Source organism: Pithys albifrons, chromosome 28 (genome assembly GCF_047495875.1).
Source record: "Pithys albifrons albifrons isolate INPA30051 chromosome 28, PitAlb_v1, whole genome shotgun sequence".
NCBI lineage: Eukaryota > Metazoa > Chordata > Aves > Passeriformes > Thamnophilidae > Pithys > Pithys albifrons.
Genome location: NC_092485.1, coordinates 2,027,201 through 2,044,090, shown reverse-complemented (window position 1 = coordinate 2,044,090; position 16,890 = coordinate 2,027,201). Strand labels below are relative to the sequence as shown.

At 48.2% G+C, this 16,890-nt stretch overlaps 1 protein-coding gene across 5 annotated transcripts in view; it reads right to left on the bottom strand.

The window, feature by feature from the left end:
• Positions 1-415: 415 nt before the first annotated feature.
• Positions 416-16,890, bottom strand: part of KCTD20 (potassium channel tetramerization domain containing 20) — a 31,142-nt gene continuing 14,667 nt past the window's right edge. For all 5 annotated transcript variants that reach the window (XM_071578555.1, XM_071578556.1, XM_071578557.1 and 2 more), the window contains 7 exons: positions 10,544-10,743; positions 8,961-9,240; positions 7,813-7,915; positions 7,184-7,304; positions 6,089-6,286; positions 4,997-5,107; positions 416-3,543 (listed from right to left, as the gene is read on the bottom strand). In XM_071578555.1, coding sequence (XP_071434656.1) covers positions 3,251-3,543; positions 4,997-5,107; positions 6,089-6,286; positions 7,184-7,304; positions 7,813-7,915; positions 8,961-9,240; positions 10,544-10,694 — 1,257 coding nt within the window. In that variant the 5' untranslated portion in view covers positions 10,695-10,743 and the 3' untranslated portion in view covers positions 416-3,250. The remainder of the gene's footprint in view (positions 3,544-4,996; positions 5,108-6,088; positions 6,287-7,183; positions 7,305-7,812; positions 7,916-8,960; positions 9,241-10,543; positions 10,744-16,890) is intronic.

The window sequence follows — 16,890 nt, the reverse complement described above, 5'->3', positions numbered from 1 at the left end:
GAAGGTGGAAATCAAAGCCAGACCTGCTCCAAAGCTGTTTTCTCCCAAAGACAAGTAGGTAGAAGAGGAGAGGACCTTTCACAGCACTGACTGAAAGTACTGAGGCTGCAGTTTGTGGGTCAGGGATTGTTGCCTCAGGGCTGTGCTGCCTTTAGAACATCCCTGCAATGAGTTGTGAGGAGCTGAAATAACTCTGAGGTCCTCTCAGCACAAAAGGTGGTCACACTTCTCTGCAGTTGGTCCCTGCCAAATCTACCAGGCTGTGTCTGGTGCCAAACTACTCCTGAGACTTTGGGATCACAAGCCAGAGTTCCTTTATGATGCAGGGACACAAAACCTTCTACCCCCTCCATCCCCAGCCCATTCTTTCACTCCACATTTAAAACAGTTTTTTAAAAGAGTCAAACAAACCACATATAATTTATATTTTAATACAGAAACCATACATCTGGAGCTCATACACAGCACAGGGAACACTTCAGTACATCTAGAGTAAGACAAGAATTGACCTTGTACCTGAAGAGGGTGACCATGAGAGGAGGAAAAGCAAACACTTCTTTGAGTCAGTGTTCCAGTGGAATTCACTGTACTAACAAAAATTAAAATCCAACATTCATCTTTAATTACTTGGTAAAGCCAATCAACTACACTGGCAAAAACTGCATGGAAATTCTGGGAGCTGGATCTCTCCATCCCATGCTGAAGGTCCAGTTGGTTGCACAGGGCACCACGAGCTCCTGCAGGCAGGGACAGCCTTTAACCTGTGGCCACTGTTTCCAATAAACTGAATCCTTCAAGAGGCTGAGCTGACCTGGGGCTCAGGGACACACACGGTGGGATTTGGTTTGGCTGCTCCTGGTACTTTGCTGTCAGATCCCAAAAGGTGCCATCAAGGTCCAGTTCTCAGCACCTGATGCCTTGGCAGAGTCCTGAGGAGGAGCTTTCAACACCACACACACTTCAGTCCTTGGAGCAGAACTTGTGTAAGCTCCAACTCAGCTGGGCAATACCAATACTCAAATAATTCAAACTGACACTGCTGTAAAAATAAATACACACTGAAAAACATAATCACAGGGCCTGGGGGGAACCTCCACCCCTGCTGGGCACACACAGGCTCACCAGTGCTTCTGCCTGTCCTGAGGGAAGGGCTCATCACCAAGGCTGGGATGGGTTTGGTCTGGCCCCTGGTGGAGGGTTCACGGTCCGTGTGTCTTCCTCTCTCTACTACAAAAATAGAAATTTCATCTGGAGCAACAGTGGGAGTGCCTGCACATCACCCCAGCTCTGTGCAGGCACTGAAGGACACTTCTTGTACTGACCCATGACACACAGGGAGGAGTTTTCAAAAGTACTCAGGTGGAACTTGTGCATCTGAACCCCTGGGACCTGAAATCTTCCCACAGGCACTTATAAAAAGAAGAAGAGATCTATTTGCTGCATGTGGGAAAGAAGCTAAGAACAGAAAAAGAAACCTGGACCCACACAAATGGGAACTGAACATATCAGAAATAGATGTCTGTACTTATTCTAACTCAAGATTTTTGCTTGATCTTGTCATGTTACACCGAAACCCACAACCTCCCTCAGCAGCAAACAGCAGTGACTTCACTGGTCAATAAATCCACTTGGCAGTCAGAGGGAGAATAATACTCTTTTCCTTAATGATGCAGTCCTGGTAATAAAGGATTAAACTTTAGAGGGGCAGACTAATACTGACCTCTACTTTGCCAAGTCTGACCAGGTAACTCAGTGCCCGAATGGTCCAGGTTTCAACACCACTCCAAGAGCAGCACTGACCTGAACAGCTCTGCAGGAGCCCTGCCCATCTCTCCCTTGAAGGGTTTGAGCTTTTCTTTGCACCAGCCCCATGTTTAAATACTCCAATATAAAGCCTTCCACAGCCATCAGCAGGGATGGCTTTGGGAGGCTGCCCTGTTTTGGGTGCCCTCAGCTCAGCTGGGGCAGGGCTGAACTCACTGTGTGCCCAGCAGGGGTTAAGCCAGCCTGGAGGGAACTCCTGTAGGGAAGTCCTACAGAGAATTCCTACAGGAAACTCCTGCTGCAGGAACTGGACCAGCAAGCTCCAGTTTATCTGAGCTAAACCAGCCTGGAGTGTGTCTGTTCTCACAGTCACAGCTTTGCTGGCCCTGAACCCAAAATTCCCCCAGCCTTACACAGATGAGGATACGACACTCAGAGCAACCACAGAGTTGTTCCCAGGTGTGTGTATTTTTCTCTCCTGAGGGCTGGGTTACTACTGGCATTTCTTACCTGCCTGACAACAGAATGGTCCAGGCAGTTCCAAACTGGGGAAAAAAAGCAGCTGGCCTTTTAAAGCTGCAATAGCAGAGAGTTCCTTGGAGAGTCTACAGGAATTCTGACTAAGGGTGATGAGACCAAGGATTTTACTCAGGTACTGTTTGTGCTGGGAGCTCCTCCATTGGCTTTGTCTTAGCAGGGAATGGAGGAGACAACTGAAAGTCTGTAACATGCACAGTCACCTCTAGAAAGCTTCACATCTATTTGCCTACTAAACAGATTTACTTGGTTGGTAAAATATCAGCTTCAGTCTCTGTAGGATTTTCCTTCAGCACGATCTACTTGTTTTACTGAACTTAACAGAAAACATCCCTAAAAACAACGATTCCATCTCATGGAGAAGCGTGTATGGGAAATTCCTGTGAAGAGGCATATGCTTCCTATGGAACCTGGTTCATCCTTCCCTAGGACAGTACACCATGCTGGATCCAAAGCCAGGTGGCAGTGCAAGCAGATTCCTCCATGCTCAGGATTTTGCTGTCACAACTGTGCTACATTTCTGCTGGTTGATGAAAGAGTATCATCTGTCCTGCTTTGATGTTCACTCCTCTGTAACCGATTCTCACAAAAGCAAAGCTAAGTGCCTAATGGTAAAGGAAAGCTTTGTCTTGACAGGCCCAGAATTTCCTCTCTCATGTCAAACAAGATGTTTCTACATAATTGTGCTCTTCTTGTAGAAGTTGAGATAAAATATTCAGCACCCACCGATCCAGAAGCCTTTGTAGTAGAAACAAACAGCATCATTTCCTTTTAGTCTGAGGAGATGTTGCTTTTGATTGCACAATTAAGACTATGGAGTGTGGCTCTTTATTAACATGCTTGTAATATGACAAGGAAGGAGGATACAGCACCTTGCAGGAGTCTGTGTCCCATCCCTTGGGACGAAACTGCGCTGAGATGTTCCCACATCCAGCAGGATTCTCCACCTCTAATCAGGAAGATCATTAACGACCATCTGGGAGAAGGGAGCGTTCAGCCTGTCCAGTTCATCCACCTGGGGGGGGTGGTGCATTATAACCTCGTGGTCCTCTGAGACATCATCCCCCACCGTGACCAGGTTTGTGAGGGATTTGCTCCGAACACACTGGAAATCCACGTGCCGGCTCTTGCCCTCTTCCTTCTCCCAGGACATCTGGATGAACGGCCGCTGCACGTAGTTGTAGATCACCTCGGAGCGGCCACCAGGCCTCCTCTTCACCTTCTCCTTGCAGGTGGGGTATCCTGGAAGCACAGCCAGCCAGTCAGTCAGCTGCTCTGCACCCCTCTGGCTCACACAAAGGGACAGCACGTTCCAGCAGAGCCAGGTGGGAGTGACTGTGGGGTCGGGGTGGGACTCACACACACACAGCTCAGCAGACAAATGCTCACATCCCACATTTAGCACTACTGACTAGCAAAAGACTGTTTTCTTTTCCCCTGCCAAGGAGCCCTGGAAGGCTGGACACTCCTCAAGAAGGGAAATTTAAAGCTGCAGGAGCAGGCCATGAAAAGGAGGAAGAAGGGCAGGCAAATCAGGAGTAACTATGAGGATGTCATGAGGTCATGCAGGGCTGAAATTAGAAGGGCCAAGGCTAATCATGAGCCCAGGTGTGCCCAGGTGGGCAAGGCAAAAGGGCATCCTGGCCTGGACCAGCAATAGTGTGTCCAGTAGGACCAGGGCAGTGATTGTCCCCCTGTGCTGGGCACTGCTGAGGCCACACCTCAAATCCTGGGGTCAGGACAAGACACATATTGAGGGGGTGGAGCATGTCCAGAGAAGGGAATGGAACTGGGCAAGGGTCTGGAGCACATCCAGAGAAGGGAATGGAACTGGGCAAGGGTCTGGAGCACCAGGAGCAGCTGAGGGAGCTGGGGGGCCTCAGCCTGGAGAAAAGGAGGCTCAGGGGGGACCTTCTCTCTCTCTCTCTGCAAATCCCTGATAGGAGCAGGGAGCCAGGAGGGGTCGGACTCTGCTCCAGAAACAGGGATAGGAGGAGAGGGAATGGCCTCAAGTTGCACCAGGGAAGGTTTAGGTTGGGTACTGAGGAAATTTTCTGCACCAAAAGGGTTGTCCAGCCCTGGCACAGGCTGTCCAGGGCAGTGATGGAAACACCATCTCTGGAGGGACTTAAAATATATGTGAATGTGGCACTTGGGGACATGGTTTAGTGGTGGGATTGGCAGTGCTGGGTTAATGGTTGGACTCCATGATCTCAAGAGGGTTTTTCCAACCTAAATGATTCCACGATTCTCTGACAGGAGCTGCAGCACTGTGTGTACTCACTCACAGGATCAATGGCTGCACAGCACCAGCTGTTTTGTGAGCAAGCACAGCTACTGTAAAAATAAGGCCATCTCACAGGACAGAGCACAACTTTCTGTAAACTCCCTAAGGGAATGCCTGGAGCAGCAGGTGGAAGCATTTGACTCCTACTTCCTGTTTACTCATTCCTAAGGAGACAGGGATGACTGGCACATGCTGTGCATCTTTAACCTTCCATCAGCTTTTAATCCTCCTGGCCCATTTCAGTGTAACACAAGTGGTGAAGGAACATGCCCAGCTTTGACCAGTCTCATAAAAATAAATTTAAAACACTGAGTAAAACAGGCAATGCCTGGAGTTTGGAGGAAACCAGGCTTTACTGATTGTGGAGGCACCTGTTTTAGGATTTCCTTTGCTGAAGCAACACTTTACCTTCGATGCCGATGCGAATGTTTTTCAGGCCCCTCTCCTTTAGCACAGCCTTTGCCACGTCCCTGTTCTCGATGTACTTGAAGAATCTGTACAGCTTGGAACTGTAAAGGACTTGGGAAATAAAAAAAGTGATTAGAATCTACACAAGAGGAACTTCTCCCTGTTTTTGACATGCTCAGCTGTGGGGGTGTCAAAAGCCACTGTGGTTTTCAAGGTGTCTGTTTTCCTCCCTGGGATTAAATGTACTTCCTTGTGGGAGGGGAGTGATGCACATGCCAGTCTGGAGAGACTGGGTGGTGATGGGAGAGGAAAGCAAAGAATATTCCCTCACTAAGGAGCCAAAAAAAGGCTGAGGGGGAGGCAGAAAAAAGCTGCACTGAGTGTTGTGTTCAGTTCTGGGCCCCTCAGTTCAGGAAAGAGATTGAGGGGCTGGAGCGGGGCCAGAGAAGAGCAACGAGGCTGGAGAAGGGACTGGAGCACAAGTGCTGTGGGGAGAGGCTGAGGGAGCTGGGGGTGTTCAGCCTGGAGAAGAGGAGGCTCAGAGGTGACCTCAGCACTGTCTGGAACTGCCTGAAGTTCTGGCCAGGTGGGAGTTGGTCTCTTCTCCCAGGCACTCAGCAATAGGACAAGGGGGCACGATGGGCTCAAGCTCTGCCAGGGGAAATTGAAGTTGGAGAGCAGAAAAAAATTCTTTGCAGAGAGAGTGCTCAGGCATTGGAATGGGCTGCCCAGAGAGGGGGTGGATTCCCCATCCCTGGAGGTTTTTCAACTGAGCTTGGCTGTGGCACTGAGTGCCATGATCTGGTAAAGGGACTGGAGTTGGCCCAAGGGTTGGACTTGATGATCTCGGAGGTCTTTTCCAACGCAACTGATTCTATGGTTCTGTGATTGCCAGCACAGGGATCAGACCACAGCTCTAACCAGCCAGGTATCCTGCCCCCAACAGCACCAGCACCTCACAGGAGTGCACAGAACAGGTTTCCATGTACCAGCCCCTCCTCCTGGAGGGACCCTGTTGTTTGGGAATGGGTCCTTTCCTTGTGGCTGGATGTGTGGCACACAGAGCCAGGAGCCCCAGTGCAGAGCTCTTACTTTGTGAGTACTCCTCTCCCATGGGGGGTGGATGATCTTCATCCCAGTCCACGGTGTCTTCATCGGTCAGCACGACGATGTGGCACTCCCGCTCCCCCTTCCTGGCACTGTCCACCATGATGGGCAGGATCAGCTCCTCCAGGTAGCTGTCAAACTGCTTGTGAGCCCCATCATTGGAGAGCTCGTGTAACAGAGCACCTGAGGGGGCAGGAAGCAGACAAGGAGCTTTGCTACACCATGAAAACATGTCCCAGCTCTGCACTTCCAGATCCATCCAAGAGCACAGCCAGAATTCTTCCTCGGACAAACTGCTCAACACAAGCTCAGAGGCATCAACGGCCTCCAGCTCCAGAATTGGCAAAATCAGATGCACAGACTGCATTTCAGGGGAGATGCAAATGACACTGCAGAACCATTCCATGGCCATTAAAAAACCACCAAGCTCCAATCAATGCAGTAAAACAGTAACAGATTGAATAATTAATTCATTATGATACTTGCCTGGAATTTCCTGCAATAACCTCTGCCCTGAAAGTACATTTTGCTGCCTTCTCCATGATCACTCATCAGAGGCCAGGGCAGGGAATTTCACCACCTCACCCCCATTTCAAAGTGCTTTTCATAGATTTGCCTGTGTTAAAAGCACTTTTTTGGCCAGCATGCCCACCAAAAAGCTGCTCCAAGTCAAATTCCTTCATGACTAGGAACTCTACTTCCCAGACTTAATATCCTTGGTTCCTGCTTTGCCCATCATTCTTTAGGTTAAATTATTCACAATTCTCTGGTACATTTGGGATGAGTCCTAACCCTGCTTTTAGCCTTCATTTTGTTGGCTATAACAGCAAGCTCTGCTTGGCCTCTGTTACAAAAAGAGACTTGAATGTTTATAATTTGCTTTTTGACCAAGATGTCTCCATTCTGCAGGATTCAATCACTTCACTTCTGATTAAGGCAACAAAAAAGAAGCTGTTTAAATGCAGCTTGAGCCCCAGTGGAACCCACATGTTCATGTTTAAACTAAAGCACATGATTAGGAGCTGCACTGAATCAGGGTCCATGCAGCTGATCTAGGAGCTGATTTCTTTCCATACTTACTTAAGTCTTGACATTTGATTGTGTTGAAATCAAAGTTTATGCAAAGGTAATCACACGTGTCTCGAAGGTCTGGGATGGAAATCCCATCAGGGCAGTTAATGATTCCAGTTTTGTAATAATCCTGTGAATAAAAGGACAGTTTTTGGAGAGAAAAATTAGGAATATCTTGCACTCTGACTTTTCTTAGTTCTTTGTTTTGTCAACCAACATTTGAGGCTGTTTATAGCTCTGTGAACAGTAAGACCAGCCCTCCTCTTCTGAGAATCTACGTGTCTGTAGATTCTCTTGGGTCTGATAAATTATGAACTCCAGTTAAAACTTTACCCATGGCACAGGGTTTAGTAATATCTCATATGCAATATAGATTTATGTGCAACCACAAGGTCAGGATGCAGCTCAGGAATTACAACAACAGGACACAGGAAAGGTAAAAGGCAACACGAGCAAATATCCGAAACAGTGACTTTTACCAAAGTTTTCTGTGTTTTTTTCTTTAAAAATCACATTGCAAAACATGAAAACACAATGTCCCAGGGAGTGCAGCTGCCTGGAGGTGGCTCAGTTCCGCACATGTGACAAACAGATTGTTTATTTCTCTTTTTGTGCCCACTCTGCAGGCATGTCCTTACCAGCACGGTGCGGAACACGGCGGAGCTGATTCCCTCTGCGATCTCATATTCTCCCTTCTCATTTGGCCTGGTGAAATTGTACTCCCTTCCTGGTCCAAACATTCTGAAGAGATAAAAAACCCCATGCAAGCCCATAAGAATAGGGAAATGCATTTATTCCAGGGACAAACAGTCACACTGAGGTTAAAAAATGCTTCCCTGTGAGGGTGGGCAGGCCCTGGAATGGAATTCCCAGAGAAGCTGTGGCTGCCCCATCCCTGGGAGTGTCCAAGGCCAGGTTGGACAGGGCTTGGAGCAACCTGGGCTGGTGGGAGGTGTCCCTGCCCATGGCAGGGGGTGGAACAAGATGGGCTTTAAGGTCCCTTCCAACCCAGCCCATTGACACAGAGATACAGTTACTTAAACCCACACTGCACCCTCTTCTATAGTAAAGCAGCACAAGAGCTGGCTCAGGAAAGTCTGGGCCATGTTGCTGTGGCTGCTGTGCAAGGAACAAGCCCAGGAACAGATCATTCAGCCCTGGGCAGAAAATCCCCAGGCAATAAAGCCCTTTCACTGACCTACACCAGACAACTCCACATGCCTTTTGATCCCTTGTTTGTTTGTGTTTTACACAATGACCAGTACAAGGGTCAGTGACCCACAGAACTGTCTCCCTCTGGTCAGAGAGGGGGTAAGTGCTGGCAATATAAACATGAGTGTTTCTTGTTGCAGCAGCAGTTTCCAACCTTCCAGCACTGTTACAGGGAGCTGAGTCACTTCTCTTTGGGAGAGTATCAAAAGGTGGCAGCAGGAGGGGATGGAGCATTATCACAGTCCCCATTCAGGAGGGAGGTTATCAGCTCTGGACAGATGTATTGCTTACAAACCAGGCAAACACTTGGAGAGAAGGCAAAAAGGAGATCACATTTGGCTAAAAGTTGAATTTTTTGGTGGAAATGGACCAAAGGGAAACTTATCTAGAGAACTACCAACTCTCCATCCAGTCATGTTTTCAGGGTCTCACTCACAGCCAAGTTCTGACTGAGGTCACCCTCACTCTGCCTGTGTGTACAGATGAGACCACAAAACAAATATTATGGGTTGGCTCCATTTTAACAAACATTTGACCCCCTTTAGTTCTCTTGAAAACAACAGATGTGACCCACCTTCCCAGCATGGTGTCAGGGTGGGCAGTGAAGATCTGGGGGTTCACTGCAAAGCGAGTGCCATCCACCACCAGGGTCACTTTCTCTTGAGCCACTGGCTGTGAACTGCTGCTTGAAGACAAGGCAGAGCATCCATGGCGGTCCTGGCTATTAAAATATTCCACCTGTCTCTTATTTCCATCTGGGAAATGGCAGTTGTGAGTGTCCTCAGGAGCAGAGAGCATGGAGCAGATCTGGGCACTTCCTGGGCAAGTGTTGTGTCGGCATTCGGAGTCCAAACCTGAGGGAGACGAATGAAGACTTCAGAGTAAGAGATAATTTATTGCAAAACATCATTTGATAGTAACACCTCCTACTGAAATGAGAAAACTGAGTCATGCAATAATTAAGGATGCCAATAGACATAACTGTCATGGTAATGTCGTATCACAGAATCACAGAATATGCTGAGTTGGGAAGGGCTCACAAGGATCATCCAGTCCAACCCCTGACCCTGCATGGGACACCCCAAAATTCCACCATGTGCCTGAGCATTGTCCAAACACTCCTGGAGCTCTGGCAGCCTTGGGGCTGTGCCCTGGGGAGCCTGGTCAGTGTCCACCACCCTCTGGGGGAAGAATTTTTTTCTAATCACAGAATCATAGAATCAACTGGGTTGGAAAAGACCTCCGAGATCATCAAGTCCAACCCTTGGGCCAACTCCAGTCCCTTTACCAGATCATGGCACTCAGTGCCACGGCCAAGCTCAGCTGAAAAACCTCCAGGGATGGGGAATCCACCCCCTCTCTGGGCAGCCCATTCCAATCCCTGAGCACTCTCTCTGCAAAGAATTTTTTCCTGATCTCCAACTTCAATTTCCCCTGGCAGAGCTTGAGCCCATCGTGCCCCCTTGTCCTATTGCTGAGTGCCTGGGAGAAGAGACCAACCCCCAGCTGGCCAGAACTTCCCTTCAGGCAGTTCCAGACAATGCTGAGGTCACTTCTGAGCCTCCTCTTCTCCAGGCTAAACACCCCCAGCTCCCTCAGCCTCTCCCCACAGCACTTGTGCTTCAGTCCCTTCTCCAGCCTCGTTGCTCTTCTCTTCCAAAAAAAACTTCCCCTGATAAAACTAAACTGTGTTTTTGAATTGAATAGTTGGATTTTGGATAAAAAAAATTCCTGCTGAACCATAATGATGGTTTCAGTGGCAAAGTGCAGGAGCAGAGGAACTGAACAAGGCCAGAAACACAGACACAGACTCTCCCAGGCAGCTGGAGCAGCAGCACACACCTCACCAGGGTGCTGAAAGGCAGCAGTACTTGATGCTGGCCCGTGGTGGGCACACAGGACTGTCCAGCTGCTTCCAAGGAATCTGTTCAGGGACAGCCCCAGGAGGAGCCATGAGCTGGCCAGCCAGGACATTCCCTCAAGATGACCCTGCCAAGTTGCTGAACTGCTGTGACCTGCTGTCCTTTAGACTGGCCTGGCACAGGCAGGGTACATACCCCCCAGTGCAACTGCCTTGTGACACTGGAACCTGTCCCAAAACAGAACAAAACCCAATCTCCCTTAAAGATTACAAGGTGAGGACAACAACAGCCTTACCCTCAGTCCTGGGAACTGCAGCAGGGCTGTGACCTCCTACCACCACTGCACTTTCTTCTGACTCATGGGATGTTACAGCTCTGTTTTCCACTGGGCAACTGGACTCCAGGTTTCTTGACCAGTCTGTGCCCCCAGCACAGTTCACATTCATGCTGGGCCTCCGTGCTGTGAGGAGATGGTGGCGCTTCCTGAGAGAAGAGCTGGAGAGAAACATCAAGATTTAGGTTTTGAGGGAACTCCCAAGCACTGAAGCTCAAATCCCTTTATCTGGTACCACAAGCAAAGTCCTGCAGGGTCAAAAGGCATTTTTCCAAGTATTTAACTGTGTTTCAGAGGCTTATGATGCCCCTGCACTCACTTAGAAATAGAGAAAAAGCTTTTAAAGTAACCAGGGGTCTATTAAATATATTAAATCTATTTAATTTATAAATCTTTGCTTTTTAAAAGTGAAGTCTAAAGCCACTGATGTCTTTGGATCACATCTGTGTTCTGCAAATACCTGCCTGGCAATTACCCTCCCTTCAGACCTCTGGAGCCTTTTAAAAATGTTTATGTAGCTCTTGATTGCCAGCCCTGCAAACGAGCTCTGTAACGTGGCCATAGCCTGAAATACAACATTTTCCCAGTTAACAGCTCAGGAATTGCCACTTAACCACTCTGAGGTCTGACCAGGAGGTTCCCTGTCCCCAGTCACTGCTTGGTTTTGGTTTTTCCTCATTGATTTACACTTCTACTGTCACACAGTGCTCACCCCAGGATTTAACCCAAAATAATCCTAGAAAAAACACTCGTGTAATGCAGAACATCCAGAACTGGAGCAGCCTCACACTCACCATGTCCTGGCCCAGCCCCACACATGATGCTTTAACCAATGCCACTTAAATCTGGAATGTTCTTCCAGCATATTCTTCATTTTTTCCAAGTGAAATTCCTCCTCCTTGTTTCTATGTTTAAGACCCACTTCCCTCCTTGTATCTCCTAACAGATCTCTGTTCTCTTTCCCTCATTCTCTCTGGCATTTGTTTTGCCCTGGACATGAACCAGCTCTCCTTTCTTGGCTTCAGCTGTTTTCCTTCCACTCTCTCAAACATAAAGCACCAATTTCCTCATTAATGAATTTTCCCAATTTCCCCCCTTGCTGAACAATTGTCCTGTGTCTTTTCCTTGGCTGAATGAAGACTCCATCTCTGTCTCCTGGCAGGGCACTGCCTTGGTAGAGACAAACCAGATAAAACAGCACTAATAAAACAACAAAATGCCAAGGCAGAACTGGAGAGTTTTCTGGGCAGGACCTGCTGAGGGTGAAGCCTTAATGAGCAGTTCAGTGGTGGATTTGCAGTCCCTCATTACTGGTACTCAGTGGAAGTATTTAATTCTTAATGAGAATTTTAAAAAGGAATAACAATTCCTTCCCTTTGTTCCATAAACTCAATACTAAGTTGCCAGCATTTATATCTGTGTATTTTTAGAAAATCTGTTGCTTATGTGATATTTGTCTGAAGGAAGATTTCTGGCAACAGCAAAACCATTTCTTTTTTAAAGGCTCTGGCTGGAAGGAACAGCAATAGGAGGAGCCTCTGAGGGTCATCTCAGTCCCAGGAGCTGAGCAGCTCACGGGGCACTGCCTGCCCCTCTGCTCTCACTGAACATGCAACACAGGCTTGGAAAACTCCCTGTGCCCATCCACATCTTCCTGAGCCTGGAAAACTCCCTGTGCCCACCCACATCTTCCTGAGCCTGGAAAACTCCCTGTGCCCATCCACATCTTCCTGGAGCCTGGAAAACTCCCTGTGCCCATCCACATCTTCCTGAGCCTGGAAAACTCCCTGTGCCCACCCACATCTTCCTGAGCCTGGAAAACTCCCTGTGCCCATTTGCATCTTCCTGAGCCTGGAAAACTCCCTGTGCCCATCCACATCTTCCTGAGCCTGGAAAACTCCCTGTGCCCATCCGCATCTTCCTGGAGCCTGGAAAACTCCCTGTGCCCATCCACATCTTCCTGGAGCCTGGAAAACTCCTTGTGCCCATCCACATCTTCCTGAGCCTGGAAAACTCCCTGTGCCCATCCATATCTTCCTGGAGCCTGGAAAACTCCCTGTGCCCATCCACATCTTCCTGAGCCTGGAAAACTCCCTGTGCCCATCCACATCTTCCTGAGCCTGGAAAACTCCCTGTGCCCATCCACATCTTCCTGAGCCTGGAAAACTCCCTGTGCCCATCCACATCTTCCTGGAGCCTGGAAAACTCCCTGTGCCCATCCACATCTTCCTGAGCCTGGACAGATCCCCCCATGATTCCCATCAGAAACCCAACAGCCCCTGCCAGTGCTGCCCTGTCCTTGGGGACACTCATGGATGGTATCCTGATTCTCTAATGCATCACTCAGCAGGGAATCAGATCCACAAGCAGAGCCTCTCCAGGCAAAGAGCAGCTTTATCCAGGGACACTTGGGCTCCAGAACTTCCCCAGCCTGTTGAATCAATGTCAAACAGCACAAAACCTCAACAGACTGAATTTCACAACAACCAAACTGGGTTGGGTGAATGTTGCAATCTCTGTTCATCACCTCAAGCTCTAATTAAAGGCAGTTGGAGAGATCCTGCACACCCCTCAGCAGAGGCCTGAACTACAACAGCTCCAAAATTACTTATAGAACTATCACCAGATACACAAGGACCACAATACATAAATTTTCCCTGATCACTCCCTACCCTTTTGCTGCTTAATCTGCCAAGCAGGATTTTTAGGAGAAAAACCTCACCTTTCTCATTGTTCCTTTCTGTTAAAAGAGATTCACAAACAGCTCCTCTTTGCAATGTGGTGGTTCTTTTAAGCACCAGATCTGACTTTCCTTAATAAATCCCCAGGAGGTGGAGTGTCCAGCCCTGCTGATGTCCAGCCTGGGCCAGGCTGGTGGCAATTCCCTGTCTTTTGGCTGCTCTTGCATTCCCAAATCCCACATAGAATGTGTCAGCAGAACTGAGGAAAATGAGTAATGTTCCTCCAGCACATCTGGCTGGTTCAATAAATCCCCAAACTGGTCATTTAATGTGACAAATATATTGCAAACACACAGAACCCAGTGGGGAAACCAGGACATAAAGACTTTAAGGCCAAACTCCTGCCTGACCAGCTTACAAATGTCCTGGTTTCCTTTCATGCCCAGGATCAAGGAGAACTATTGTGGTGAGAATGAATACCTATAAATAATAATTAGCACTATTCATCTTCAAAGCTTTTTACACATATTAACTGCTCGTTGCTCCAACAGCCCTGGGAAACACTGCAGGGAAGTGTTTTATGAGAGAGAACAGGGACACAGAGGAGGAGCCACAATGCTGAGGATCAGCCCCACTGCCTGCCCAGGTGCTGCTCTGACCTGGAGCACGTTCACTGCTCAGCTCTGGGCACCAGCAATTCCCAGGTTATCTCATTCCATCCATGTTCCCACCCTCTGGGAAGTGTAAACTGGCTGGTCCCACAGAATGGATCACGAGCAGTGAACAAGCACCTTGATCTCTTTCTCACTTCTCTGTGATTTGTTGGGGTGCTCAATCCTGAAGTTTGAACTCTCCAAATCAGGAGACTGAACCCTCAGCTGGATTTTTGGAGCTGGGCACTCAGGAATATCAAAAGCTTAATTCACATTCAGCACTAAAGATCAGAGAATCACAGAATGGATTGGGTTGGAAAAGACCTCCAAGATCACCAAGTCCAATCCTTGATCCAATCCCACTGTGATCACCAGCCCAGGGCACAGAGTGCCCTGGGCTGGTGATCACAGTGGGGTTGGATCAAGACAAGGTGGATTCTCACTCAGTGCCACATCCAGAGACTCACAGAATGGATTGGGTTGGAAAAGACCTTTGAGATCATCAAGTCCAACCCTTGGGCCAACTCCAGTCCCTTTACCAGATCATGGCACTCAGTGCCACGGCCAAGCTCAGCTGAAAAACCTCCAGGGATGGGGAATCCACCCCCTCTCTGGGCAGCCCATTCCAATCCCTGAGCACTCTCTCTGCAAAGATTTTTTTCTGCTCTCCAACTTCAATTTCCCCTGGCAGAGCTTGAGCCCATTGTGCCCCCTTGTCCTATTGCTGAGTGCCTGGGAGAAGAGACCAACCCCCACCTGGCCAGAACTTCCCTTCAGGTAGTTCTAGACAGTGCTGAGCTCCTAAACAGAATGAGTTTTATTACAGAAAAACAGTATCAGAGTCAAAAATCAAAATTCCCCTCTGGCTCTGGCTGTTGGTTTTGCCTTAACTTGGAGTGTGTTGGTCCCTCCTTCCCTCCAGAACATGCCAATGTGAAGAATGAGCTGTGGAACTGCACAAACACCTGTCTCCAAACCACGTGCTGGTGGCCTTGGTGAAATAATCTGTATTTGAACTTGTCTTGAGCCTTGTCTGTTGTTGAGAGAAAAATATGCAAGTCATATTTAAATTATTTTTAATCCCAAAGTGGAAACAGTTTTATTTAGTAATGACCCTTTGGCACAAACAATTCATGCTACAAATGCTTTGCAGAGATGAAGAGGGTGATCCTTGTTAAACAAAAGATAATAAAAGCATCAGTAGAAACCTGATGGTTTCTATTTTTACTTATTATATAAAAAAAATTACCTTTATAAGGATATACTCCTCATCCTTGGGATTTTTTTTTTGAAGAACCACTACAGAATATTTTAGGTGTCAAGAACTTGAGAGGAACTTAAAAGAAAACTAATGAAAAGCTGAGCTGTCAAACCCCCTTGCTGTAACACCTGACAGCTTTTGCACAGCTTCACTGTCATCTGGCACGGCAAGAGAGAGGTTGTAAGAGAGTAAAAATAGTAGAAATGAGTAACTTTGCTTCACCACTGGGTTTGCAAAGGGCAAGGAATGATGAGCAGTGAGAGAATCAGGTGGTGATCAACCCTCCCCTGTTCCTAAACCACAGTGTAACCACCAGGGCTGAAATAAAACTCCAAACAACTCCTTTTTAAGGTGACAACACTCCTTTAAGTCCACAAAAACATTCCCACGTACAATTACTCTCAGCAACATGAGCCAGCAGGAAACACAGGGAGCAGGGCGTGCCTGACCTAATTCTGCAGCCACAACTCCTTTAGGACAAGCTGCATTTCCAACAGAACTGCACATCTTTCCACAGTGGTTAAAGCCTGGCTTTAGTTTCTGTCCTGGTTTAACAGCAGAGGGCAACGAAGCCCCACACGTGCTCATGTTCCCTGGTGGGATAGGGACAGAACTGGGAGAGAAGATGGAAAACTGGAAAAGAGACATTTTAGCATGTAAAAGAAGAATGAAGGTTCTGTGGAGACCTCACAGTCCCTTCCAGGATCTGAAGGGGCTACAAAGAAGGTGGAGAGGGACTCTTAGGAACTGGAGTGACAGGACAAGGAGGAATGGCCTCAAACTGAAAGAGTAGGTTCAGATCAGATATTTGAAAGAAATTCTTCCATGTGAGGGTGGGCAGGCCCTGGTACAGTTTTCCCAGAGAAGCTGTGGCTGCTCCACCCATGGAAGCATCCAAGGATGGGGCTTGGATCAACCTGGGATAGTGGGAGGTGTCCCTGCCCATGGCAGGGTGACCCTGGATCTCTAAGGTCCCTCCTAAACCAGTCTGGGATTCTATGCAAGTAAAGCAAACAAGGAATTCATTCCCAGTTCCCACAGACAGGCAGGTGTTCAGCCATGCCAAGGGAAGCTCCATCACACCTAATGGTGACTTGGGAAGACAAACACTCCCAACACCCCCCCCTTTCCTTCTTCCTCCACCTTGACATGCTGAGCACGATTCCATATGCTGTGGAATATCCACCCCTTGGATCAGCTGTCCTGGCTGTGCCCCCCCAGCCCTCACTGGTGGGATGGGGAGCTCTGAGTAACCCTGATCAGCAATAATTAAAATATCCCTGTGTCATCAACATCCTTTTCCAGCACAAATCCAAACCACAGCCACCTACCAGTTATTAGGACAAAAATTAACTGTGTATCAGTCAAAATCAGCATAATTTCATAAAAGATATCCTTGGAACATGCCAGAAGTTTCTCTGAACATAAAAGCAGAGAAACAAAAGAGGAATAACTGATTTCCTACTCTGTAATGAAAGCTCCTTTAGGCATTGGAAGGGGCTCTGAGGTTTCCCTGGAGCCTTCTCTGCTCCAGGCTGAACATTCCCAGCTCTCCCAGCCTGGCTCCACAGGTGTCCCATAAGGAGGGAGGTTGGTGTCTCTGGACTGAGCCCCAGGCACTGCTCTGTGCACCTGAACCAAACCAGAGGCTCAAGGTGAGGCTTGGCAGGTCTGAGGTTGCCACTCTTTGCCCCTTGTGGGTACACCTGGACC